This window comes from Candoia aspera, chromosome 16, assembly GCF_035149785.1.
Source record: "Candoia aspera isolate rCanAsp1 chromosome 16, rCanAsp1.hap2, whole genome shotgun sequence".
Lineage (NCBI taxonomy): Eukaryota > Metazoa > Chordata > Lepidosauria > Squamata > Boidae > Candoia > Candoia aspera.
Window position 1 is genome coordinate 8,881,130 of NC_086168.1, and position 27,469 is coordinate 8,908,598.

The following is a 27,469-nucleotide window of genomic DNA, read 5'->3' on the forward strand; positions in this document are numbered from 1 at the left end:
TTCTGAATTTTATAACTATTGATATTTTACAGCTGTCCTAATGTAGAAAGCCTTTCCACTCATACATAATTTCCTCCTTGGGATTGTTACAGCAACCCTGAAATACAGGTAACAACTCTTAAAAAATTAATCAATGACTTCACAGCGGTTAACCAAAATTGCTTGGGGACCTTCCCTTCTTTCCAAATATAGATTACTCTGCCATTTGTAACACATTAATTTGCTAGATGCTGGTTTATTTAATACAACGTTGGCTTCAAAAGAATCTTAAGGGCCACTGTCTGAATGCAACTTTCCATAGCCTCTATTCTTTCCCACTAGGGAACACCTGAGCTAGTTGGTGCTAGATTGATGCCTCTCTCGAAGCTTGGTGGAAGTTCAAATTATTCCATATCTCTACCAGGCAGCAAGATGTCATTTCCACCACTTTGTCTGCTTTCTCTACTGCAACATTTGTGTTCAGGCAGGCACGTAGACCTGCCATGTGCATGTTGTTGCATTAAGCAGTAGTCTTCTCTACTTTTGCTACTGTCTCCACCATATATTTAACAGCATCAGAACTCCCACTAAAATCTGTGGAAATAGATGCCTTATGACAGTCATGTCAACATGGAAGCATATATTCCCCATTCTATTTAGCACATCAATGCTAGAATGTGAGCAACTCTTTCCTTTGCAAGAATGCACATATATTTTGATAGACTAACTAATAACACATGGGCATGATTGTAGACTTGTAAAGCTGTTGTATTGAGATGATGGAGCACGTTGTGTGTAGAATCGGTGGTGGTGGTGGGGTCCTTTTTAGCCATTTTGATAAACTCGAGAAAACAAAAAGCAGACAGCAAACCCCCAACAATTTATACAGAGCCTTCAGCCCTTTTTCAATCGTCCTGATTCTCAGAGGTCTGGTTTCCACGGGCTGAAATGAAACCTTCCCCATCCATTGATTCTGTGGTTGGAGTTGTGAAATGTTTACAAACATTCCAAAATCTCCTAAGATTGAAAGGGCCAATAATTCTTCAAAACAGCTAAATCAGGGATAAGCAAACTGGCACTTCCTAGATGTTTTGGACCCTCTTCATCAGTCCCAGCCAGGAGAGCTATTGGCAAGGAACTGTGGGAGTTGTAGACAAAAATATTTGAAGGTCACGAGTTTGCCAATGCTAGAACAAGATGAGAGAACACACGGCTGTTGACAAAAAAGAAAAGAAAGTGCATGGCTCACTTTCTCCTTCCCCTTTCTAAAATGTCTGAACCATCTATCATCTTGGTGTCATCCCACATATTTGTACCAACAGCAGCCAGGGCTGTGAGGTAAGGATGGGCTAAGACAGAATGTCATGACATATGGATGAAAGTTAATTTCTGCTAGATATCATGGAAGGAGAATCTAGACATTTAGCCTAAAAAGCAGTGCTGAATCCTGTTTGGCCTTTGTGAACGTTCAAGATTAGATTGGAAATAGAAGGGGCTTGCAAGCCAATGTAGTCTGACTTTCCTAATGAATCAAGACTTCCCATCTTTGTAACATAAGGTTCAACTTTCTCCCCCCATGATACTACTATCACGCATGGAAAGAGTTGAGTAATGAATCTTTTACAAAACTGTATTGTTTTCTGCACAGACAGAATCATTGTAGAGGGAAGAATGACATTGCTTTGGGGGCAATTGTCTAAGAACATGGTATAACAATGGTTTAAGCTGAAACAAAGAAGATTCAGAAGTACTTTATGGGCAGGACCTCCTTTTGAAATTAGTAAGGAGTCATTCTTCAGGACTGTGGTCAGATACGGGCTCTCTTCTATTCATAGGCTATCTGCTTCCAATGACAGTGGCAGAAACAAAAGTTGAATATCTTTCCCTTTATGGTTTTAACTTCTGAATTATTTAAGATTCATGTGGACAAAGGTGATGGGAGAGTTGTGAGCCCAGAGGAGCACACAACCTGCCCTTCTGGTAGTTATAACTGTATCAAACAGACACTAGCCCAAGAAATCTCCACCGACTTTGGAAATAACTTGGGTAGATCTTCCCCAACTTTATTCAGTCGCATGAACCATGGAAATAGTTAACCCAAATCTGTCTCTTTTAATTATTTTCTGCTGCAGAGATGAAAGCTTCCTATAGGTTCTTGTGGAATAGTTGCTCTTTCAAGCGTTCTGCTGCAAATTTGATACTAAGTGATTAAAGCATGCAAAGGAGAAGGAACTTAACTCCAACCTTTTACTCCCCATCTATGGGCCTCTTGACTACAGCTTTGATTGTTGACCAAAATTCCCCTTTCATAACTAAGACCTGTCACCTTTGGTTGGATTATCCCAGCAATGAAAGCCATGACAACTTCCAGAAGTTACTCAGGAGGGAATTAACTCTCCTTGTTTTTCCTAAGAACATGACAGGTTGCCCACCTCTACCCACACCTCTGTGCATGGCATGTTTGATGTAAACATGTTCCTACCCCCCACTCTTCATAACCACCACTCGCATTTCCATGACCTTTTCTCCTACCTTCTGAAATGCAGACATCTTGCAGGGCAGCAAACCAGATCATGCACAAAAGTCATTCAAAGTTGGATGCCACATCTGAGCTGTTCATTTTCTTTATTTAATTAGTGGTTATTGCTTTGGTTTACTTTGTCTTGGGGATCATTTGCACGCCAGGTTCTCTGATTTTGGAAGTCAGTTCATTTGGAGAAAAACCCTATCTGGGGAGCAGTCTACAACATGGGTACAATGTCTTGTACCCTAATCTAATGCCTTTTCTAGCCTTGATGTTCTCTCCAAGATTGTAAAATTAATAATAGTTGGAAGCTGAGTGAGAATGGGTACATTTCTCCAGAACTAGAACTTGCCCCCTTTCATCTTGAGATGTTACTGTCCTTGTGCTGTAACTTCTTAACTATGCCCTGCAGACCTTCCACAGCTGCCTTTTGGGGGTGGGGGGAGGAACATAAACAAAAATTGGGCCAGTTTTAAGTATTATTTTTCTTTAAGCGTGTGCTTCATATAAATCTGTAATTTGACCCTGAACATGGATTGAATGGCTGTTCAGGTGGGAAAATTGGCTTTGATTGCCACCCCTTAAGGTGACAACAGGGATGGATATTTTATAATCATTATGGCAGTTAGTGGTCATGTGGCAGTTTGCAAAACTGCAGCCCAGTTTAGAAAGAGACAAGGAAAGGGACGAGGAATGGAGTCTGGTGTAAACAGCCTAGGAACATTGTTGTAATAAGATGTATTTTGGCTTAGTTTCAACGGTGTATGAGGTTAGTGTGTTGTGGCAAAGGCAACTGTAAGTATGGAATACCACAGTTAAGTGTTTCTTCAGCAAACAAAACCCCAGCTCCCTATTATTAGAAAGCTGGCACTTCCAGTGCTAGCCCTACTCTCTTCCTGCTTTTCCATTTGCACAGACTTTTAGAAAAATGCAAAGGGGCATTATAAATGTGACCCGTCCACTGTCCATTTTCTTGCTTCAGCAATACAGGCTCTAAGGCAGATCTCCCCTGAACCAGAACAGGCAGAACGTGTGAGCTAAGATGCCTCCGATGTGTCTTGAGATCCTGACCAATCCCCAGTTAGGCCACCCTGAAGAGCCACTCCTGGATCTCAGTTTGTCCAAAGGAAGTCGATATAGGCAGTAGACAGGCAGAATGCAGAGAAGTCCATGCCAGTTCAGATACCACGGTGATGAAATGGATGTTCTTCCTGATGACTCGGTTGAGTACTTTCTTACACAAATGGCAGATATTACAAACCCATTGCAATCACACACACACACACACACACACACACACACACAGACAGACACTTGTGGACTGCTTTGTTCCCTATTGTGGAAGTTTATATGAGGTGGAGCCCACACACTTGGTATTCTACTACCTCCTTCCAACTTGTTCCACTTTCCGTACAATAAAACAGCCTTTCTCAACTTTTTGACCATGGAGAAATGCTTGAAATATTTTTCAGGCCTCGGGGAACCCCTGCACATATAATATAGGCCAGAAGTTACAAAATTATTATATTTGTATCATGGGTAGTCCTGTATATATGCATTAACAGTGCACTCAGACTAAAAATAAAGAATGAAACTAGCCTCTTTAATGTGAAGTTGCCCGAATATGAAATGCTTTTTTAAATAAATTGTGATCTCCCAGGGAACCCTTAGTGACCTCTCATGGAACCCTAAGGTGCCACTGAACCTTGGTTGAGAAAACCTGCAATAAAGGATGTGTGTATTCGATTTTTGTAGTTGGATAGGAATGATGACCGTTGGCATCAGAGAGCAATAGGTTGGTACGTTTCATAAAATTTTGAAACCAGGCTGGATGAGGACTGACAATGTAACTACTTGTGAGAACATGCATCCTTGTGAGAGATTCTCAAATCAGTTCGCAAGAATTATTTATGGAAAACATTAAAAATATGCTCTCTGACTTGAGTTCATTGATATAGTGTTTGATAACATGAGATGAAACAGTTGTGTATACCTTTTGTGCAGAAATAAGTACCTTATATTCCTTCCTTCTCCCACATGGACTTGAGCAGAAGAATTATGGCAACTGCAATTTTATGAAGGTGCTGAGAATTAGCTAATGAATCATTTTATAATGAAAAGTTGTTTGACTTATTTAACATTAAGCATATAGAGAGAGAGCCAGTTTGGTCTAGTGGTTAAGGCAACGGGCTAGAAACCAGGAGACTGAGAGTTCTAGTTCTGCCTTAGGCATGAAAGCCGGCTGGGTGACCTTGGGCCAGTCGCTCTCTCTCAGCCCAACCCACCTCACAGGCTTGTTGTTGTGGGGAAAACAGGAGGAGGAAGGGGTATTAGGTATGTTCGCCACCTTGAGTTATTTATGAAAATAATAAAGGTGGGATAATTAATAAATAATAAATAAATAAATAAATAAATATAGTTCAAGGAACATGAATGAGATTTCTCATGATTCTGAAATCAGACAATTTTCTACTGGATGATGTTGGAGTGCTAGATGGGCTCAAGTGAGTGCTGAGAGATGGGCTGAACTCAGAACTGAACACCTCTGTTCCAAATTAATCATGATATTATGGTATTATGCTCACCCATATTCACTCTCTTTTCCTTTCTTTCCTTTTTGTGTTGGGGACACTTAGGATTATATGACAAATGTTCTTATACCACCCTTGACCGAGGATGGGTTCTTGGAATTAACAACGTCAGTGACCAGGGTAATCGAGATCCTCGCTATTTTTTCTCACTGAAGACGGATCGTGCCCGGAAGGTTACTACCATCACAGATCATCATAGCTACCTCCCAAATCAGTGGGTTCACCTTGCCATCACTTACGATGGACGCCTGATGAAGATCTATGTGAATGGTGCCCAGGTGGCAGCCAGCAGAGAACAGGTAGGGAGTATCTTCAGCCCTTTGACCTTGAAGTGTAAAGTCCTTATGCTTGGAGGCAATGCCCACAACCAGAACTACCGAGGATACATAGAACATTTTAGTCTTTGGAGAACAGTCCGTTCTCAGAAGGAGATACTGATGGACATGACTCTTGTGGCTCATGAAGTAGATGTTCCTCTACCTCAGCTCGTTTTTCAGGAGACTTTACTGAATGTGAAGAGCATCTGGTCCCCCATGAAAGATAGCCCGCGTCTTCCTCTGACTGAGTTCACATCCCACTCTGGCTACCTATTGGATACAAGCCTTGAGCCTCCTCTTTGTGGGCAAACCGTCTGCGACAATATGGAGGTCATTGCCAGTTACAACCATCTCCCAAGCTTCCGCCACAAAAAGGTGGTTCGCTACCGAGTGGTGAACATTTATGACGACCATCATCGGAACCCAACGATTAGCCGCCAACAAATAGAGTTCCAGCATCAGCAACTGAATGACGCCTTCAGTCCGTACAACATTTCGTGGGAAATTGAGGTGTTGGAGATAAATAATTCCTCCCTTCGCCACCGCCTCATCCTGGCCAACTGCGAGATCAGCAAGATTGGGGATGAGAGCTGTGACCCTGAGTGCAATCATACGTTGACAGGTTATGATGGAGGAGATTGCCGCCATGTGCGTCAACCTTCATTCAACAAGAAAAAACAGAATGGTGTTTGCGACATGGATTGCAACTACGAGCGATACAACTTTGACGGTGGGGACTGTTGTAACCCAGATATAACAGATGTCACCAAGACTTGCTTTGATCCTGATTCTCCTCACAGGTAAGTGCATTCGGAGCAAATAGGCTGCTTATATTTGATATCAGATCTATCTGTGCTGCGCTTTCTATTCACCTCTGTTTTGGATTTCTATCTTCCACCACATCCCTTCCCAATTAATGTTAATGAAGCTGTTTTGTCTGAAGCTGTTCTTTGGAGTGGGCTACCAATGGAGTGAGGTGCTCAGCCCCGTTAATGTGACCCTGATACTTGTCAGTCCAGAAAGACGTGATGATGCTATTGGTTGGCTAAGTTTTGGAACATTCTGAAAATGTTTTGTGCCACCAAGTTGTTTTCACCTCTTGGCAACCACATAGATATTCTGAAAATAGCTTGGCCTTTAACCAAGATCCATCCATCCATTCATTTATTTCCACCTGCTCCTCCTACCTCTTTCTGTCTTAGTTGGATTCTGGAATATTATCTCTGTGGAGAGTGGAACAGAAGTGTAGCCCAGATGAAGGGAAGCATGTTTTAGTTCTTTTTGTGAGTGTTTTATGCCAGCAATAAAGTAAAGCAGAATGTTAAAGCCTGAGGAACATGAAAGAGCAGATGAATTTGTACTGTTCTGGAATGACCATTGGAGAACTGTGTCAAGAACAAGATGTGTGCAGAGACATGCATTCAGAGAGGCTGCTTGTTTTTAAAGCATTACTGAACCATAAACTTGATTTTGATGAGTGGCATGTCATGTTTAAAACATACATATCTGTCTTAGCAGTAACTATCTGTTGGACTCTTATGTGTCTTGGTTGTGGTTCAAGAGACCTTTGGCACAGCCTGTAAACAAGAAGCCACAAAAATTAGTAGCTTGTAAAGAGTTTTATGAGCCTTTTGAGGTTTGATAGAAGGCGAGATGAAACACTCCAGTCCTTCTCTGGTAGACTGCTGGATTTCTGGGGAAGAGGAGCAGGTGACAAATTTCCTTGCTGTATGAGTCTGCTTGGTTTTTAAGAAGTTCCAAAATGCTTAGTTAGAGATACAGAAAATGAACTCATATCTGCCCCAAAACCAAGCAGACTCATACATACCTCATATATACCTCTCCCAATAGATACTTTATGCTCAGGCAGAGAAACCTGAACATCATTTTATGAATTATATCTGTTTCTGAGCATCCTTTCTGGAGGAGAAAGAAGGAAATTGCCTTCTTAGGTTACCTCCCCGTTATCCTGTTGCTGTTCCCTTCAACCAAGGTCTTATATTAAAAATCAGCTTTTGCTGGGACAAAGCCCCTTAGAGTAAGGTGAGGGTCAGAAACCTGAGAGATAAATGTGTTTGGAGCATTTTGCCTCCTCCCAGACTAATCCATTCACATGGGGAAAAAAGAAAAGAAAAGCGGAGCCTATTTTACATATTCTGTAATTGAAGCAGACCTGAGATTCCAGTGTTTTTCAACGGGAGGGATTAAATTCAGGCTTTGCTGGTGTGGAATCCAGTTGTGACCCATAAGCCCCGTAGGCTGAAGCTTCCCCCATGTGACCCCAGAGATAGCTTGTTTGGACAAGGCTGGGTTCCCCTGTCCTGTCTGGTGTAATTTTGTCCAACTTCCAAGACAGGAAAACGCTCCAAGCTGTGATATCACAACAGCTTGCCTTTGAGTGCTTATAGCTGCTTGCTGAAAGAGAGAGTGACTTTTTGTTGCTCTGGATCAACCTTCTGTGTTTTTAATAGCCACCCAAGGAAGACTATTAATAGAAGACATTTGTCGAAATATAGAACAGTGTGATGGAAAAAGGGGAACCTGTGAGGTCCATGCCAGGAAAATTTCTATGTTGAAATTCGACCAAAAGATGTAGTAACTTGAAGTGTACAGAGGAAAGGGTGGTGCCTGATTCCTGGATACTGATAAAGATTTTCTACCCCTTTCCCGCCACTGCATGTTAGCAGCTTGTTCCGCCCTGATCTGTGAGTCAGCTCCTTCTGTTCCTTCAAATAGAATAAGGAAATGGGTGACAATAAGCTATTCATGATTGAAATCCTCCATGAAATCAGTTTCAGCCTAAAGCTATGCCAAGATCCGCCAATTTCCCCCAGGTTTGTCTCTCCCTGGAAAAGTGGCTTCTGCCTTTGTGCCTCGTTCTCAGGGGACTAGAGCAGTGTTTCTCAACCATGGCAACTTCAAGATGTGTGGACTTCAACTCCCAGAATTCCTCAGCCAGCACAGCTCCTTCCATAGACACTTCACCAACATTTTCTTCTCCCCTGGAGGAAAAAAAATATCAAAAACAATTTTGTTTTCCATCAGGTTGAACAGGTATGGTCTAAAACAGCTGTAGAGGATGATTTCAAGGCAGCTGAGCTGTTTGTAAGGGTTGCCTCCTTGTTGCCCTTGCCCATTACTCATTGACACCCCCAAACTCATATGCCCAAAGTCTACCCGTCCAATCTTTGAAACAAGGAGAAAAGCTGACATGGATGAAAGAAAGGAAAGGTTTCAGGAGAATTACAGAAGACAATTTGGGGAGAACAGCCCATTTTCCTTGCTGCTTTGCCAAGGCTCCTTCCCTCCCCTGCCATATGCACATACACACATACCTGGACAAAATCCAGTATTCATTTCAGTCAGGCTCAAGGTTAATGCAGATTATTTGTTGGGATATGGGACTTAATGTGACTAACAATGGGGTTCATTTTGCACAGGTGTAGAATGAAATATGTTGTGTGAGCACAGTTCATGGTTATATTTGTGCAGCATGTTTAACACAGTTACTGATTTAATCTGTTTTCTGTGTTTCCTCAATAACTAATCCTAAAGGTGGACTTGCACTAAAAGTCTTAAGGTCCCCCCCACACCAGAAAAAGAGGAGAGGTAAAAAACACCTACCCAAAGTTGAACATCCCCAAGTTTCATATATTGTGCAAATACATCTACAAGGTCTTTAACTTGGTGAAGAATGTTGTGTGACACAGACATTGTAAACTGCTGGTTAACTGGGTTTTCAGAAAGCAGGGAACAACAACAATAGGGGAAAATAGTTGCATTTATGTTTTCCTTGTGATGTTCTTGGATCCATCCGGAAGTTGGAAACGGACTACAAGATCAGAGAATCAGCCTGGCGCTGATTCAGCCAAGTCCTTTATGTTCCAAGGTCTGCTATCAATAGATTGTTCATTGAAAACTCCTGATTTTTCCTCTCCTTTCTTCCCTCTCTTGCTGCATCTAACTATTCCATAATAATTTGGCTGAACATTGCATGGCAGGGTCCCCCCCCCCCCACACACACACCCTACAATCTCATCCAGGAGAAAGGGTTTGCATTTCCTAAGACCTAACAAGGGTAGACAGGGAGAAATGGCAAGCAAATTCTAGAGAAAAGACATGGTGGATAATGATTGTTCCCTAGCAAGCCTTGCTATTGGTGGTCACCATTTTAAATGCCCTCATTTGCGGGTCTTGCACAACTGAGTGTGGACTGAGTAGATCACAGCATACAGTAAACCAAAGAGGAAGAACCAGTCTGGAGCAGTCTACTACTTTCCCCCCTCTCATTGTAAGATCCCACTGCTTCATTGTTCTGTCTGTGTGATTTTGTGCAAATTGGCTTGGGGAAGCCCATTTTCACAGAACCAGGTATTAGAAGAGGCAGTTTTAGCATACCACCAACAGGATCCAAGGGACGTACTGAATTTCTTTTTCTCTCAAGGAAGGATTATTAGCCAACATAGTGTAAGCCTTGTAAGCTTTGTAAGCCTTGCAGAACTGTGGCTGCTGGTAGGCATGCTTATAGGGGGCATTACTTTCAGAATTATCCTCTCCCCACCTTCCATAGAATCCTAAAACTAGAGGGGGCGACTGAGGCCATGAGTCAAGACTCTCTGCTCAATGCAGGGATCAAACATTAAGTATCTCTGACAGATGGCTCTCTAGACTTTGCTTGAGAATCTGGAAGAGGAGACTACCACCCCTGTGGATAATTTATGTTCATTTTCTTAGGATGTTTTGCCTAACCATTTAACTGGAATATGCCTGCCTGTGGCTTAAGACTGTCCTGCACTCTAGGATGCTGGAAAACAGGTCATGACCTTCTCCTGTGTGACATTTCTTCAGTCCTTTAAAAGTGCTATTGAATCTCACCTCAGTCTTTTCTATAAGTGGCCAAATCTCTCAGCCTCTTCTTTAAGACTCCGTACCCAGTCCCAGGATCATTTTTCTGGCCCTTCTCTGCACCCATTCCCATTTCTCTCTTAAAAAGATTCATGCTCTCTTTCTGGTGTCCATGTCTGTTCTGTACTACCCATCTCCATTTCTTGAGTATCTTATTGTTGATGAATAAGGAAGAAAGGGAATAGAGGAAGGAAGGAAGGAAGGGAGGGAGGGAGGGAGGGAGGGAGGAAGGAAGGAAGGAAGGAAGGAAGGAAGGAAGGAAGGAAGGAAGGAAGGAAGGAGCCTACTTGCCCTTCCAAAAAGAGACATTAAAGAAATGTTCCAATGACAGTGGAGAACATCTTTGATCATTCCCCAGAGCTGTACTCATGGCTTTGAAATGTGATTTTGGCAGCTCTTGATGTCTGGCTTCTTTGGTTCACTTGGCTTGGGCTCATATGGCTGACATTATGTCCTCCATCATGGAATGCAAATAACCTTGAGAAGATGGAGTACAGCTTACAGATCACAGTGAGGGAAGGAGGAGGGAGGACATTGATGCATCGTCAGCTATTCAGAGCTGTAATCAGAAACCAGCAATTAAGAAGTCCCCTGCAGATTCAGACCATCTTACCTGCAAGGACCTCTTTTAAAGGGCCTGGTCCAACAATGCTGTTTACAAAGTACTGTAGCTCAGCTAGATTCAACCAAAGCTTTATGTGAGTAGCAATAAAGCTAAGACTGGATCTCAGGATGTAGGCTTAAGGCTCCATTGGCCATCTTATTTCCCACAATGCCAACCAAATGTTTCTTGGAAAGCTCATCACCAGTAGGGTATGAGAATCAGGGAAGATCCATTTGGAATGCTTGATTTGATTCCAATTTTTTTTTCACTTTGGAAAGTCATGTGGACAATACGCCAAACTGAATTGATGAATTTCTTTGATTGGGAGAGTTGATTAGATTCAGAGAAATGTGTGTGAGAGAGTCAGTCAAAAGTCCATTGGCTCAGCCAAATTGAACTGGAGGTTCCAATTCAATCTGACGTCTCCATTTGACTTGTGCAAGCCGTGATATGATTTGATCAAAGGGTCTTCAAATAGAATCTCCAAATTGGATATTGGGGTTGCTAGGAATTGTAGTTCTGCTACATCCAGAAGGATACATTTGAGGGCTGGTGGGAAAATGACATTTTATTGTCATCTGGATGAAGGTGTGGGAGAATTGCCAGCAGCCAGGAGCCCATATCCTTTGATGAAACCTCCTCTGAGCCAAGTTCAATTCCTGGTATTTTAATGAACATGTCCATGGGGTTTTCTTGGCAACAATATGGGAGCAGATTCCACTGCTTTCTTCTGGGGTATTTTCAACTGCCCAGATTATCCTACAACCTTGCCATTTTCCAATAATTTCCATCCAAATTCTAAATGGGTCCAACCCTCTTCTGAGCCCAAGGTCAACCAGGGGCTTCTATTTGCTGAGACCCAATATAACTGGGAGTGCAAACTAAGAGAATATTTGTAGCTCAGGGTTGGACTGGGGAGTCCTTGGTGCTCTCTGAGCCTTGTTGTTTTCTTGCAGATGTTTCATTGCCAGACAACAACTTCCGTGTGAGAAGAACCCCACTCCCTCTTCGCACTGAAGACGTTGCCTAGTCTGGCAATGAAATGTCTGCAACAAAACAACAAGGCTCAGAGAGCACCAAGGACTCCACAAGTGGGAGTCTAATATTTGGTGTGCCAACCCCCTCCTCATAGGAAACCTGCTCTAATATTTGCAGAGAACTCTTTGTTCTTGGCCACAAACCTACAGAGAGTCTCACTCATGAGGAGACTCAAGAATAGGATCATCGGTAGCTGAGCTGCAATCTTCAGGAGATGGCTATTTTTCTTGAGGTAAACCCTGCATAGAAGGAAAAAGCCCCCTCCTTCTTGGTCCTATTCCTGGGGAGGTAGCTTTCATGATTCAGCTGAAGGAGGGGCTGGGGACACCAAGCCCAAAGCTATTTCAAGTTTGGTGACTTCACCAGCAGGTGGGGGTGAGGAAGGGTGGTGAACTAGAAAGAAAAAAAAAATGTTAGCAAGAATGGCATTGTGGAAAAATCATTTTGTCTTGCTTCGTTTGTTTGTTTTTCCCTCTTGGAGAGTCCTTGGGGGAGGATTGGAAACCTTTGGTGCCTTGCCCAGTCCTGTAGTTTCTCACTTCCTCCTGGGAATGGAATTCCAGCAAAGAATTCTAGGAACCCAGCAGAGTGGAAAAGAAGAGCAGATTGGCCTGGGAGGGTGCCACATCAACAGGCAGAAGCCCACATCAGCTGTTTTTTTAACTTCGGAGAATAGTAGACTGGGAGCAAGCTGCCCCCTTCCTTTTTTCCTTCCCCTACCTCACTCCCTCCTTGCACATGGAGTGTCGTACCTATAAGACCTAGAGGGACCTACAAAATCCATTCTCAATGAAAATTCCAACCTGGCATTTTGCTCGCCAGTGATTCCAACATTGGGTCTGATCGAAATATGGCTAGGTGGCGTCCGTTCTGAAAGTATATCCTGATGGAACGTGTCTGAATTTCCAGGCAAATCTCTCTTCTACCCACTAAGGAAATGATAGGCACTGAGCAACAACAACTGAATTAGTTTCTTTGCGTTCCACCTTCATTTCAAAATTTGCAAAATTCTGTGCTGATGTCATGAGAATTTTCATGCTGGTCAACAGGGAGAAATGCTGGAAGATTTTGCAGCCTCTCGTGCCAGGATGGTGATGGAGGCCAGCAGAAACGCAAGAAGGTGCAAAATATGGAACTGTAAAGGGAGGAGTTATAGGGAAATGGTATAATCTTCCCTTTATATACAGAAGCACCTCAGCTGAGTCCCTAGTATCTCCAAGTTGGATGGAAGAAGATGACTCCTTCAAACCCTGGAAACTGATGCTGAATAAAGTAGTGGTTTGATTGTAGGGCAACTTGTTATGACGGTAGGCTTTAGGTGAGGGAGTGTAACTTAGTGGCTGAGCATCTGCTTTGCATGCAGAAGGACCTGGGTTCAGTCCCAGGTCAGACTGGACAATTCTTGCTGGAAACTCTGTCAAGTTGCCAATACTGGCTTCAATGAACAAAGGTCTGACTCAGCAGAAGGCAGGCTTGTTGGGACAAAAGTGTAGTAAGAGGCAATTGGGGCAAAGACCATGGAGCTACTTGGTGTCCTGCAGGAGTTCTCTTCTTTTGGACTTTTGCCGGCTCTCCCTGTCCATGTGAGCTGCTTCTCTGGGGATGCACCTTCCTTGAGGCAGAGTGCACAGCATCTGATACCTGTGGTATTTTCCCATGAGGTGCTTGGTTGCGTTGCTAATGAGGCGTCACACCAGAGAACAGATCAATGTCCTTGTGCTCTGAATCCCAATCATAACATCAACTTTCCTCTTGATTTTCAGCCTTTGCTTTCCTTTCCAGATACACGCTTCTCCTGTTCTTTCCTCGGATTTTGATGTTCTGCTTTGTAACGAAGTGTCTAAATAATTGTGATATTTACTACCCTATTTGTGGGGGCAGCATGATTGGGAAGGGAACAGATTTTTGGGGAGAGAGGAGATGCAGTCAGGGCTATAGAAGAATAGACTTTCTTTCCTCTGCAGAATTTCTAGACAAACAACAACAACTTTTCAAAGCCACAAAATAAAATGAAACAACTTCTTGCTCCTTCACAAAAAGCAGATCAGCAACTGAAACAGTGGCCTGTCCACCATCTGGCCTCCTTTGACACTCACCCAATGTGTTCGTAAGAGAAAATATTGGGGATCACCAAAATTAGTAGGGAGTGCTTAGAGGAAGTGGCCAAGTAGCCCTTTCCCTTCCTAGAGGTGTTGCGTTGAGAAAAATAAAATGTTTCACCTCTCCATCACCTCCTAAAAATGGTCTTTAAGAGTGTAGGTGTCAGATGCAAGAATGCCAACCCCATCTTCTCTCTCTCTCTCCCCTCTCACCCAATGTTTGGACCCTGTCACAGTTGTTATTGCCTTTGATTTGCTCATGTTTGAGAGGGTTGAATATTCTTTGAACAAGGAAGTGGGAGAAATGGAAATTGTAACTGTGGCGTGCTGTGTTTCTTTTATTTATTTTTAAATGTAGGTGCTGAACCATGGTTACAGGAAGAGCTTTAAGATGCAGGTGTTTTCCCCACCCCCATATTAGCAATAAAGTAATATGAGAGGAACGAATCAGGCTTCGTCCTCATGGCAGCTCATTGTTATCTTGCGAGTAAGCAGCTGATGTTAGGAAAACTCCCTCCATAATTATAGCAGTACAGATTCACCAGCAGCTCCAGGAATGCTGTAAGATGACGCAGAGTCGTATGTCACAAAAGCATCTTTCTTGATATGCTCACTTTCCATAAGAAGTGCCTGAATGGGTGTTCATTGGGATAAGAAAAATGCCACTACATTAGGTTGCATATGGCCCTCATTTATTAGGTACGCTAGATACAGCTTTACTGAGATTCAGGGGGATGGACTTGAATGGTCTTTCTTTCAGCTAGCTGGCTGATTTGAACCTTTGATCTCTGGAAATACTGTGACTGGTTCATTTAGAACAGTGTCTCCAACTTAGGCAACTTCCTGATATGCAAACTAAACTCTGGACATTGTTAGCAATGGTCATGCTGACTGGGAAATTCTGGAAGTTGACGTCTGGAAATTATCAATGTTGGGAAGCATGGGTCTATAGCATGCTGACCTTACCTGTGAAGCCATAAGAGGCTCCTGGAGGAGTTTACAAAGAGTTTACATGGAATAAAAGGGAGGGAGAGTAACAAAGAAAGGTCAAGCATCCCCCCCCCCCAACTCCCAAATGAAATAGATGTTTTCTCTTTCTCTGCTGTGCTGCTTGATAAAATAATTTACTTGGATGGGGCAAGACAAGACTTCTAATAGCCACTCAGAAGTTGAGTACCTGAGAAGTTTGCACTGTGTAAGGTACAGAAATGGGGACAATCAACATTTAACATGAAGCCCTTCTTATTCTTGCTTCAGAGCCTACTTAGATGTCAAAGAACTGAAGAATAGGCTCAACCTGGATGGCTCTACACATCTCAACATCTTCTTTGCTAATTCCTCTGAAGAAGAGTTGGCTGGCATGGCCACCTTTCCATGGGACAAAGAAGCCTTGGTGCACTTGGGTAAGACCTTGGGAAAGTGGGCCATCTCTCTGTGACCACACAGGGTGCCTTCACTCACCAAGCCTAAACAGATCAAGGAAAGATCTAGCTGTATTTGCACAGCATGCTAAATGTGGTTAGTTTTAGTCTGGTTTTGGGAGATGTGGGGAGATGTAGTGTGCTGTGCAAGGCACAAAACATTTAAAAAGCTTATGATTCACTGTGCAAAACCATAACAATAGTTAACTCAGACACCAAGTTAAGGATGTTGGGTGAACATTAAGGAGGAGGCTCCAGAATGTCATCAACCTTTGTTCTGATTTCTTTTTTTTTTAAATCATTTCCAACAATAAATAGCCTTAAATAGCCCAGAGGATTTTAAAAAGAAAATGGGGGCGGGGGGGCTGGACTGGGAGAGAGAGAGAGAAAATCAAGACAACAAAAATATTCATCATTCTCGACTTCCAGCCAGGAAAAAATTAGATTATAAACCCAAAGCATATTATGGTATTTCTCAAGTGATGTCAGCCCTGAAATAGTTCTTGTGTGTGTGAGAGAGTGAGTGAGTGAAGGGAGGGCATCTTCTCCATTTTTGTAATTTGCAAGGTTTTGTGCAGATTCTTAAACTGGGGGATGGAACAGAATAAGGGGAATGTATCCTGGTGATCTGTTTCTTAAAAAAAAAAGAAACCTCTAAAAGGGAAGGGATACAACAGCTAGAATACTTGATTGAAACAGTCCCTTCTTTTCTCAATGACTGGGAGGTATTTGATAGCTGGGACACATATCTGGGCTTGATTTCTCTCCATCATGCCTTGCTTGTGAACTTCCCAGCAGCATTTTGTTAGAGGAGGAGAGCAGGGCAAGATGAGAATTGGGGCACACCAGAAATTTCTTTCACTTCCTTTCCCCATCTTTTAATTTGATGGGGGAAAATGGGTGGAGTGGAGTGTTGGCATTTGCTTAATGAAGAGGTGGCCAAGACATGCACATGAATCTCAAGTCCTTCCATTCCCAAGAGACGACACAATAAAGGAACTCATTGCCAAAAGCAGAGGTAGGGAGTAAGGGTTGATTGTTTTCCTCTTGGAAAAGTTGTCCGCCCAATTTATTTGCCCACAAATTGAACGAAGAATGTCAAGAAGTCCTTTATGCCAGCTTTTGTATGCAGCTTCCCAGGTTGGGTCAAACTCCAAGATGAAAGCTCATGGTAACACCATGGCATGTATAACTCAATATGTAACATTTTACCTTGCCCTGGAGCCCCCACCCCCTGATTAATGCTCTGTGGCACCCTCATTCATTAGGAGACATCCTCTTATGGAACGAGATGGAGCTGAACTGGGCAGCTGGATGGGAGAAATAGTCTTGCGATGGCCAAAGAGGAATGGAACATTTGAATTCCAATAACTGGATATTTGGACTAATTAGCATTATGTTCTCTTCTAGCACCTCCTGCTGGATTTATCAGATGTCTTGGTCACATTGTCAGCCACATGTCCTGTCTTTTAAGGTTTGATTGTTGAATGCCAATTACATTGGCAGTCATTGTCCAAAGAGAACATTCCTTAACTGAGTTTACTTGTAGGAGCGGCAATTCTAATTATTTTGCCAGCCATTTGAAATCAACTTACAAGGAAGGAGGGGGGAAAAACATGAGTAAGGAAAATTAATTTCCTGTTTAACCACCTTCACTGCCCCCTTCTCGCTCAGAAAGATTCTGCCTCATCTCTCCACATATTTGTTCCCCCCCCACTGATTCTCTAAATCCAATATATATTTAATAAGAAAATAAAATGAAAGATGTTCTGTTGTCCAGATCTTAACTTCGGAATATATTATCATCTGGGCACGAAGAATGATCTCTCTCTTTCTCTTTTAAATGGAAAAACTGTAATTGATTTAGACCTTTGACAGCTGTGAAAAATATAAAGTTCCTCTCCTCGCCCCCCCAACACAACCCCCTCCCTCCAGTAGGCCAAAGAATCAAACAATCTGCTCAGCTCCGTGGCCCTGATAAAGTTGAGCCAGCCAGTACTGTGATTTTTATCTTCTCCGTTAAGGGGGATTTTTCTCCCCCTCCCCCAATATCTCTAACAATCAGAAAGAAAGGGAAACAAAACAAAATGCCGAAGTCTCAAACAAGAGAAAAAGTGGAGAACACAGAGAAGAATTGCACTTTGGGATGGATCTGTTGCAAAAACACCCATGTGGATTCTCTGAGGCTGGTATTCCCAAGCTGTTGCATCCAGGAATCACCTCTGTAGGTTGTCTTATGCTGGTGCTCCAGCAAAGATGTCACTGATGCCTATTGGAGTCCCCCTTCTCTGATTCTCCTCCTCTTCCTCTTCCTCCTCCCTGTTGATGGATGTTCCTCCTTGCTTCCAAGCCTACAAATAACAAGGAAATAAAAAAGGAGGTGTCATTGGTCTTCTTTTCTGGTTCTGAGGGAGAGCACTGATTGTCCCCAGGGAGCAAGCAGCAAGAATTGGGGTCCACAGAATGCATTTTGTCCAAATCTCTGTCCCTCACCAAAAGGAAGTTGGTTGCTAATGCTACTGGTATGCCCGTGGGAGTGATGACATGCAAGTGTTGCATCGGTGTGTTCTTTCATTATGTTTCTGAGGGCAACAGTGTGGAGCAATGTCCGTCCTCCCTTTTGTCCATGCAGGAGGTATTGTCCTGAATCCTTCCTTCTATGGCATTGCCGGTCACACTCATACCATGGTCCATGAAGTAGGACACAGCCTGGGCCTCTACCATGTCTTTAAGGGGGTCTCTGAGGTCTTCTCCTGCAGCGACCCATGCATGGAAACGGAGCCATCCTTTGAGACGGGTGATCTCTGCCACGACACCAACCCGACCCCAACCCACAAGGTCTGTGGAGATCCCCCTGCTAGTAGTGACATGTGTGGGTTCCATAGCTTCCAGAATACACCATTCAACAACTTTATGAGCTACGCAGGTAACAGCTATTTTCTGCTGGGATACTTTGTTGATTGTAAGCTTTAGACAGCGTTGCACAACATCTGTAAAGATTTCCCCACCGCCACCCAGGAGACAAGGATTCAAGAAGTGGGTGGGGTCTGTACCAAGCTACATTTGATTTCTATATAAGTTTAATTAAGTTTAAGGCAGTTTGTGCAATTGCATTGTTGCTCCTTACATATTGATTTCCCCCCCCCCTTCCTTCAGTCACCTTAAATATGACAATTTGGTGTCAGCTGGTGGAGAGGGCTTGGAAGGAGCACACCCTAATTTTTTGGAGAGGGCTTTGCAGGTTAGAGAGCTCTTACCTGAACCCCTAATTTGGGGAGCAAGAATAACAAATGGCAAGTCATATTTATATTCCAAGTGATCTGAGTTCAGGCCTTTCTAGCATATGGGGTGCAGTTTTGGTGCCATGGGACAAACGGTGGGTGACACCAGCATTCACGATTTTCCTACAGTGAAACAAGCAGGAAAAATGAGTTAGAAGCTAGGATGGTTTGGATTACGCACAGTCTAGTTTTGCTCAGAGAAATCTGGTTTTACCAGTTTCTAAAAGCAAAGCAAGGAATAACTTTTGCAACCAAAGAAACAAACCAATCAGTGGCAGCTCTCTTTGGAGCTGCACCAATGTTCTCAGAAGACTTTTTTTCCTCCTTGTGAAAATGACTGTGTTTTTTTTTTTCCTTTTCATCCCCACCCTGGAAAAAAGGACAACAGGTTGTTGAATTTTCTCTAAAATTCCTCCCAGTTTGTTTGTTTCTTTGTTTTGTAATGGCCACCATTCTTTTTCTTTTTACCTGTCTTGGAAACAAAGGGTGGACAATGCTAACATAATTCTCCGCAGTCATAGCAAGTGGCAGCATGTCGCTAATCCAGGCTGATCTCAAAAAAAGCTAAGCTGGGTCAGACCTGTTAGTTCTTGAGTGGGAAATCACTAGGAAGCCTCAGCACTGTGGTCTAGACTGGGAAAATGAAAATAATACCTTGGAAGGAGACAGTGTTGCCAGAATATCACATGGATGTGCCTGCAAAGTCTTTGGGAGCACAGCTTAGCATAAAGAGGGTTTACAGGCCAGCTGAGAGGCAGTACTAGTTAACTTTGGCTGGGTTCTGAAAGCTGCTGCTGATCCTTGGGTAGGAAACTGCTGGGAAATCCCATTTTTATAATGTCTTAACTCTCTCTCTCTTTCTCTCCTGGTTTTTGGTGGTGTGTGCCACTCCAGATGATGACTGCACCAATTCCTTCACACCCAACCAGGTTGCCCGTATGCACTGCTATTTAGACCTCGTGTATCAGGGCTGGCAACCGATCAAGAAGCTGACCCCCATTGCCATCATGCCTCAGATTGTGGACCGAACAGCAACCTCCATTACTCTGGAGTGGTTTCCCCCAATTGACAGGCACTTCTTTGAAAGGTGAATGGGTAGGACAATGTCTATTGGGCAGTCTTTGGAAGGTGGGCTCAGGGTAATGGTGATGATATGGGAGTAATGAATTCTGAATTTTGCTGGATAGCTGTTCCTTCCTCCTCTTTTGTGTGTACGTTTAATTAGGGAGTGGTGCATACTAAGATGGGTGTCTTAGGAGAAAATGCACTTTTCAACACACACACACACACACACATCTGAAGAAAGAAGAGCAAACAAACTTAAGATCAGAATGGGAAGGAGGCTAAAAAATTACCCCAGAAACAAAGAGAATGGATGTTGTGTATCTTTGCTGTTCTGCCACATAGCCGAAGATTGAAAATAATTTGGTTGCTGCTCATGATGATCCCATAATGTTTTGACCTATTCAAACATTTGGTTTCTACAGCAGCTATTTCACAGGTTATGAACATTGGCATATGGGATGGGGTGCCATAAGGATAGAATTCAAGCTCAGCCAGCGCATTCTCAAGGAAACAGTTGAAATGCGGGCTTAGTGCTGAGCTTCCCCATTATTTTTCGCCTCACATTCAGACATAGCACCATCTTCCGTCTTGTGCTTTCCAAAAGGACAAATTAAGCCCGTGCAATACACATTCAATTTCTATTTCATAAGGTGGTTCTTGTACATTAAATAAATTCAATCTGTCAATTAAAAAAACATTCTGATCGAAGGCTAATTGTTGTGTAATGAAAGACACCAGCCCTAACATACCTCTTCAGCCTCCCTCAGTCTGTTTTTATTAAGCCACAGTGAACTGATACTTAAATGACAGCCAGTTGCCAGCCAGTTTGATCTAAGATTTCATAACAAGACCTTAAATCAACACTCAATTTCTCTTACAGACCCTTCCACTGGGGGGTTCATTTGGGTTGGGCAGGTATGACTTGGGGATATCGAAGGAAACATTGTCCTACAATTATGTCATCATTTTCCGAGTTTTTCAAATCTTAGATAAATAAATCTCGCAATGACTTTCCCCCTGAAGACAGAAGGGAGGGAATTGCTTAAACTCTTATTTTTGAATTATAACTGGCCCTTTTGTTAGTTCCTGCGAAGTTATTGTTAGATGGTGATTAATATGCATTTGAAATTTGGATTAGGAGAACATGCAACTAAAAACCCAATCTTCGATGGTCATTGGGGAGCTAATAGTCCTAGGGAATTTTTACATTATAGATTACAGGGCTGATTGACCTCATCTGCATCTTTGGATTTATGTACCTATTTGAAATTAACCATCTACTCCCTTTAATTACCCCAACATTTCAGATCAGCTTTGGGTTGGAAAAATGTCTATGTGTGTGTACATGTGTGTACATGTGTGCATTTTAAGGGTAAGAACAGCCTCCAGAAACTACTGTGGTACGGTGGTGAAAGTGTTGGGCTAAGATTGGGAAGACCAAGAATCAAGTCCATTCTCATCTCTTTCCAGATGTTGGTTGGTGGTTTCACTATTTCCAACCAAGTACCATTGGGCCAGTCCCTTTCTCTCAGCCCATACACTGCAAAAGAAAAACAGTGCTATGTAGCACCTTGGAAGACAGGTGTACATATGAGGTAGTCTTAAGTCAAACAGTTGTAGGTAGAACTTTAGGGCAGATGTATGGGAAATGAGACCCAAAAGCAGCTGAACCAGCTTTTCCATCATGTTGCAGTAAGTGAGCTAATACATATAACCATCTAAAGAGGACTGGGGTCTAAAATTAGCTAAGTGCACCACCTAAATCAAGCTACTAATAGATGTTTTTATTTAGAACCAAAGATGAGTGCTGCTTCAGGCATTCAAGGATACACCCTATATGTGTTGTAATGATGGGTGTTTTGCTAGTTTTGAATAAGAAAATAGTCCAGGAAGCTTGGAAGAATGGGGTCAGGATCTGGAGGACAGAAAGTCCATTCCTTTCTTGACAGAAAGTCCATTCCTTTTTAATCTTGTTATCCCTGAGCCACAGATTTTGCAACACCTGATCTGTGATCAGGCTGATGCAGATGGGTATGGTGGACTGAGCAATCACACAATCCCACTGGAGATTTGAAACAACAACTTGGGGTGCATCTCCCCAATCTGCTTTCCAACAGGGCAGTGGCATTCCTATCTGTTACTCTCTCAGTCCCTTTCTTATCCTTTCTGTACTTGCATAGTACAGATTTTCTGAGTCAAGGAGATTATTGGGCAGGGAGTTGACATGGATTTCACTTTTCTGTGCTAATTTCCATCTCTCTAAGGGAGAGGGAGGTGGAAACCTGAGTAGAAAGAGCAATGTTTTCTCTCTGAAGCTGATCATCAGCAAGAAGTGCCCATGCTTAGAAGGTGATTCATTTCATGAACAGCCACAAATACATCCTTCACAGAGGAGTGATTTTTTTTTTAAAAAGCTACTTGTACAGCTGAACATACTGGTTAGTGGCCTTTAGTGATATTCCATGATGGGTATAATTCACCCTCCCTACACTTGCCAAGAAAGGGGTTGGGGGAGGTGCCCTCCTTGTTTGGGGATTGGGACCCAATTTACTTCAACTGAGTAGTAACTAAAAGATTAAACCCCTCAAGGGGCAGTCACAACTAGAGACAGGGTTCATGTAGTACCATTTGTTGGCTTGAGGTTGGTATATTATATATTTTCATCAATCCTGGGGGTGGTTGGCGCCGTGATGTGGCTCCTGAGGAATTTTATTGAGATCGTTAGTCCATCCGGGATTTTATACTTACATTCATATTACTATTTATATTTTTATGATGCACTTGTTTTCATGATTTTAATCTCTTGTTCTTTTAATTGAATTGTAAACTGCCCAGAGTCACTTGGCAGGATGAGTGGTGAAGAAATGTGAGAAATAAATAAATAAATATTGTGTGAACTGTGAACTGAGGATTATAGCTTAGTGTATAGTATCCCAAACCTCCGTAAATCATAGTTAAGTAAACCATGGAATCAGCAAGCCACCTTGTCCCTTTTTTGTTCTACCAAAGGAAGGAAGGAAAGAAGGGAGGAATGAATGAATGAATGAATGAATGAATGAATGTTCCTTTCAACTGTTACTAAGTTGTAGCATTTCCTTTTTTATTTCCTGGCCACCTAGAGAAGTGGGATCACCATGTGACCTGTGTGGGGAAGAACGGATTTTGGTGCAATATGCTTTTAGTGCCTCTTCGCCGATGCCGTGTGACCCGTCAGGCCACTGGAGCCCCCGAGGAGCTGAAGGTCAGCCTGATGTTACAAACAGGACAAGGATTGGATGGCCAAAGGGAGGAAGTGTGGGAAGATGTGGGCATGGAAATGCACTAACATGCTCTAACAGTTCCTGCAAACAAATGTTGGAAACCTGTTCAGACAGCGTGATTAATATAAAGGAAGGGTGACGAATTTAATGAAGAGAAGACAAAAACAATGCAATCAGTACAGTAACAGTGAAGGATGAGTAACAGATTCATAATTATGTCTGGAGCCCTTTTTCCTCCTTGATCCTTCTCTTGGCCATATTAGTAAGCAGGGCCTGTTCCCACCCCTTGCCCCCTTTAAATAAGAGGATGTTTGCTCACTCTATTTCTTCTGAACTTGCTTAGGACTTGGATAAGGACAGGAGATTTTGACCCAGTTAACAACTCAACCTACAGTATATTAAAAATGCAGAATTCTCAGGGAAAAGGAACCCATCCTTTCTCCACTTGTTCATCCCAGAGATATTTCAATGCCTTTCATTTGTTTGAAGCAAAACAAGCATTGATTGGAGTAGGAAATGGAAGCTTCCTTCCACTTTGGTGATGGAATATCATCTTCCACCATATTCAAGCCAGTGCCATCTTAGGCAAGCCCTTCACTTTGCCTTATCTCCTCCTCCTCCTCCAAAAGATTTCCCAAAATACCAAATCATCATTAAGAACCTACAACAAGGAGCACTTCTCAAAAGGTTGGGTGGCTTTGCCTGCCTTGATTTGATTCTGTGTGGAGAAGACAGAGCTGCAGACCTTCTGTTGGCTTCAGCTCCTTGCCAGCATTTGAGTGGCATGCCAAGGGTGACCTTACCAAAGTGGGCACAGGCTGGCCCCCTCTGGGGAATAGTTTCATGGATCTTAGTAGGTGACATGGATGCCTTAAGCAACCAATAAATCTCATATACCATCCCAGATATGTGTTTAAAAAACCCCAACATTTTGGCATCTGGTCCACCTTAGAGGTCACCCTGTGTACTCGAGTAAAATTTGCAGGTTTATTCAATGTCAGTACTAGACTTTGTGGAGAGTGTACAGAAGGAACACCCTCTGTTAGTTTTCCAGGAAGCTCAAAGATGTCTCCCCTCTTCCCCAGCTTTTAAAACAAGAGTCACTCCATGGGAGCTGAGCAAGCATTGCCAGGAACAAAGCTGTGCTTGGATCTGATAGATCAATAGGATATGCCTTGTGAATGAGAGCAAGGGGGCTGGGCGGAAGAGGTCACCATTGTCCCAATCTTGATGGCAGGGAATCAGTGACATTGGCTTTGTGAATCAGAAGAAGTTGTTGATTGCAGCCTGAAGAATGGTTTGTTTAGCTTTGGGGGTTCTCATGCTGTTCCTGTGCTGAAATCCAGATTTCCCCAATTTTCTTCCCTTGTAAACATTGCCATTTCCTAGCATTGCAAGAGAAGGAGGTGTGGTGGGACCAAAAGATGTGGTCAACTCTTGCTGTGCTCACCCTTTGATCTGCCTCTATCCATTACTTGCTGGGATTCCTGATTGCCTTTTCCCATGAGTTAAAAACTCTACATGGAGGGGGGAAGTTTCTCCCCTTTCATTTGATTAAATCAATTAATGGGTTAACATCCTTTTGTTTGTTATTTTAAAAATTAACCCCATCTCCCCATTAAAATCAGGTTACTTTGAGTCAATTCCCCAGATCAAGTGTTCAGCTTCAACAGAGTGTTTGCTTGCAAGTAAAGAAGGAAGGGGTCATGCCTCAGTTACCTCATGTATGCCTACTGTGTCTTTTTCTTTCCTGATCTTGTGACATTCACTTGCACAAGAGCAAGGCTTTCTGGATAATCAGGGAACCCAAAGAATCCAGGGTTCCTCTCATGTTAAATGGGTGCTGGTGAACTCCCACTTCAGATCTCACTCAGCACTGGAAGGTCATAGGCTGAAGAGATCAGGAGAGCATACCCTTTCCCATGTGTCTTTATGTATGAGTAAAGCCCTTGATTGGGCTCAACCTGTAACAGGTGTAAAATTGTCTCTTCTCTTTGTTACCCAAACTTACTTGGTTTGCAACTGAGGCAGGGACACACTGTGCCTGTTGTTCTTCTTGATCATATCCTTCTTTTACATTTTACATTTGTTTCATTTTCATCTGCTTTTATCAGCTTGTTGCCATCCTTTGTGACCTTGTCCAACTTTTTATCTCTGTCCTTCCTTTTTCCCTCGAATTTTTGAGCTTGTTGGAGAAAATGATTGAAAAGGGCAGGGTACATCACTGGGTCGGGTAGAATAATGCCAGTGTCTTCAGAGGGTGAACAGAAATATACTTTTCTCCATTTTCTGTAATATTAAATTGAGGCGATCCCTGAAAATGTATGGGTAGTCAATTCAGAGTGAGCAAAAGGAGCTGGCTTCTAAGCTGTAATGGCTAAATAGATCCTACAGGTTTAAAAGTGGTTTATGTTGGAGAATGAGAACGAATTGTATTGGTTCAACCCACTCATGGACTCCTTGGAGGCAGGAAATGGGTTTTGGATTAGATAGACTACAATACACCCTGTAGGGCTGCTGTATCTTGGCTGTAAGAATCTGGGTGACCACTAGATGGCAGCAGAGATACAAACACTTTTGGTGGACTTCTGAATTTCTGCAGCTATGGTAGCCCTAATCCAGCAGGGTGTTTAGTATTCTTCCTTCCTCACAAGTAAAAACATTCCAAGTTGAGAACTCAGCATAGAAGCCCTCAGTTTAGAGCAACCTTTGGTCTACCTGAGACTATGTTGCTTTTTGTGAATGGCTGTTGTCTGCCTATCATTTCCTCATGTTGGTTTGATTTGGTTGGTAGGGATCGGTCTGCCTCCTGCTGGTCTTGTATTTTGTCCTGAGACCACTTGCTAGAGGATGACTTACAGTTCTTAAAGTGAACAAAATGGAGGAAGGTTATCTCATTCTACACCCCAGCTGTATGTTTGGGGTACTGTTTAATTTGAAGACATGTTATAGTAAATGAAGATAGCTTCCATTCATTTATGTGGATTGTTAATGCAAAGTTTTACAGTACTGCTGGAGTTCCTAGTTTTGCTAGGCTTAATGCAAGATTGATTCCACTCTTTTTGTCCTCTTGTATTCAAGGGCACCCAGATGTAGAACAGCCATGTAAACCTGATGTCCGAACGTGGACTCCCAATTCAGCTGTCATCAAGCAAACTGTCCCACCCGCTTGTCCTGAACCTCAAGGATGCTATCTGGAGCTGGAATTCCAGTATCCAGTGATCCCAGAATCTCTGACCATCTGGGTAACTTATGTTTCCCCAGAGTGGGACTCCAAAGAAGCAGTAAACGATATCAAATTGTTGATGGTCAGTGGACAAAATATTTCTCTTGGGCCTCAGAACTTCTTCTGTGATGTCCCCATGACCATCAGGCTGGATGTTGAGAAGATGAATGAGGAAGTCTATGGCATACAGATTTACACCTTGGATGAGCAACTGGAGATTGACGCTGCTATGATCAGTTCAGTCCCACAGAGCACACAGTGTACAAATTGCCAGCCCATCCAGTACAAAGTGTCCCGGGACCCTCCCTTTCAGAAAGGTCCTTCGTTCCTCATCTTGGACCTCAGTCGGAAATTTGTGGACAGGTAAGTACCGTAAGCAAAAAGGAATGGCCAAACAATTATTTGATTGAAACTTTAATTGTTCTGAACTGGGTGCATGCTCTGTTTTTCAGCCAGCGGCTTGCCCCTTTTTAAAACACTCTGTTCCATCCCTGACCAGGGAAAAAGATGCTGGAGTTGCTCATCTCACACATACTCAACCAATGACTGGCCTTAGTCAGCCAGAAAGCTACCATAGTTGAGGATGAACTGGGATCATGGTTCTCCCTAGTGTTAATTCAACACCTTCACTACTGAACCAGTGTTACTGAACTAACCCACATTATATTAAACCTTCTAACAGATGTGGCGCTAACTTGCAAACAAGCCAAATATGGTGAATACTAACCAAACTTACCCAGGTGTGTGAATGCAGTCAAGCTATAACCTTATCTGCTACATGAACACAACGAGGTTTTTCACCTTCCCTGTACCAGACACTTCTCTTTTAGTCTAAAGATTGTTTGTTCTTGTCCAAATTTTGAAATTCCACCAAATCTTTCAGTGTTTTCTTTTTGCATGAAAAACAGTGCCATTTCATCTATATGAGGACTATCAGTTAAGGGACAGAATTTGCTATTTGTTTACTTGTGGGTTATTTTTATTGTTGGCTCATTGGAGTATTTATTTGCAAGCTTATTCTTTGCTTGTCTCATGCTGTGGCTTGCATCAAAAAATGCACTAAAGTGAGTCACCCTGGAGATTTCATTTGGACAGCAGGGGTAGCAATCTCCATAAGAAATAAACGAAGATGGTTTAGTTAGTCCTCTTTTTAGGACTG

At 42.7% G+C, this 27,469-nt stretch overlaps 1 protein-coding gene across 1 annotated transcript in view; it reads left to right on the top strand.

Moving 5' to 3' along the window:
- Positions 1-27,469, top strand: part of PAPPA (pappalysin 1) — a 118,565-nt gene that overhangs the window by 14,282 nt on the left and 76,814 nt on the right. Inside the window, exons 2-7 of the mRNA XM_063316193.1 lie at positions 5,140-6,211; positions 15,315-15,460; positions 18,111-18,404; positions 19,654-19,846; positions 22,944-23,065; positions 26,166-26,673. Coding sequence (XP_063172263.1) covers positions 5,140-6,211; positions 15,315-15,460; positions 18,111-18,404; positions 19,654-19,846; positions 22,944-23,065; positions 26,166-26,673 — 2,335 coding nt within the window. The remainder of the gene's footprint in view (positions 1-5,139; positions 6,212-15,314; positions 15,461-18,110; positions 18,405-19,653; positions 19,847-22,943; positions 23,066-26,165; positions 26,674-27,469) is intronic.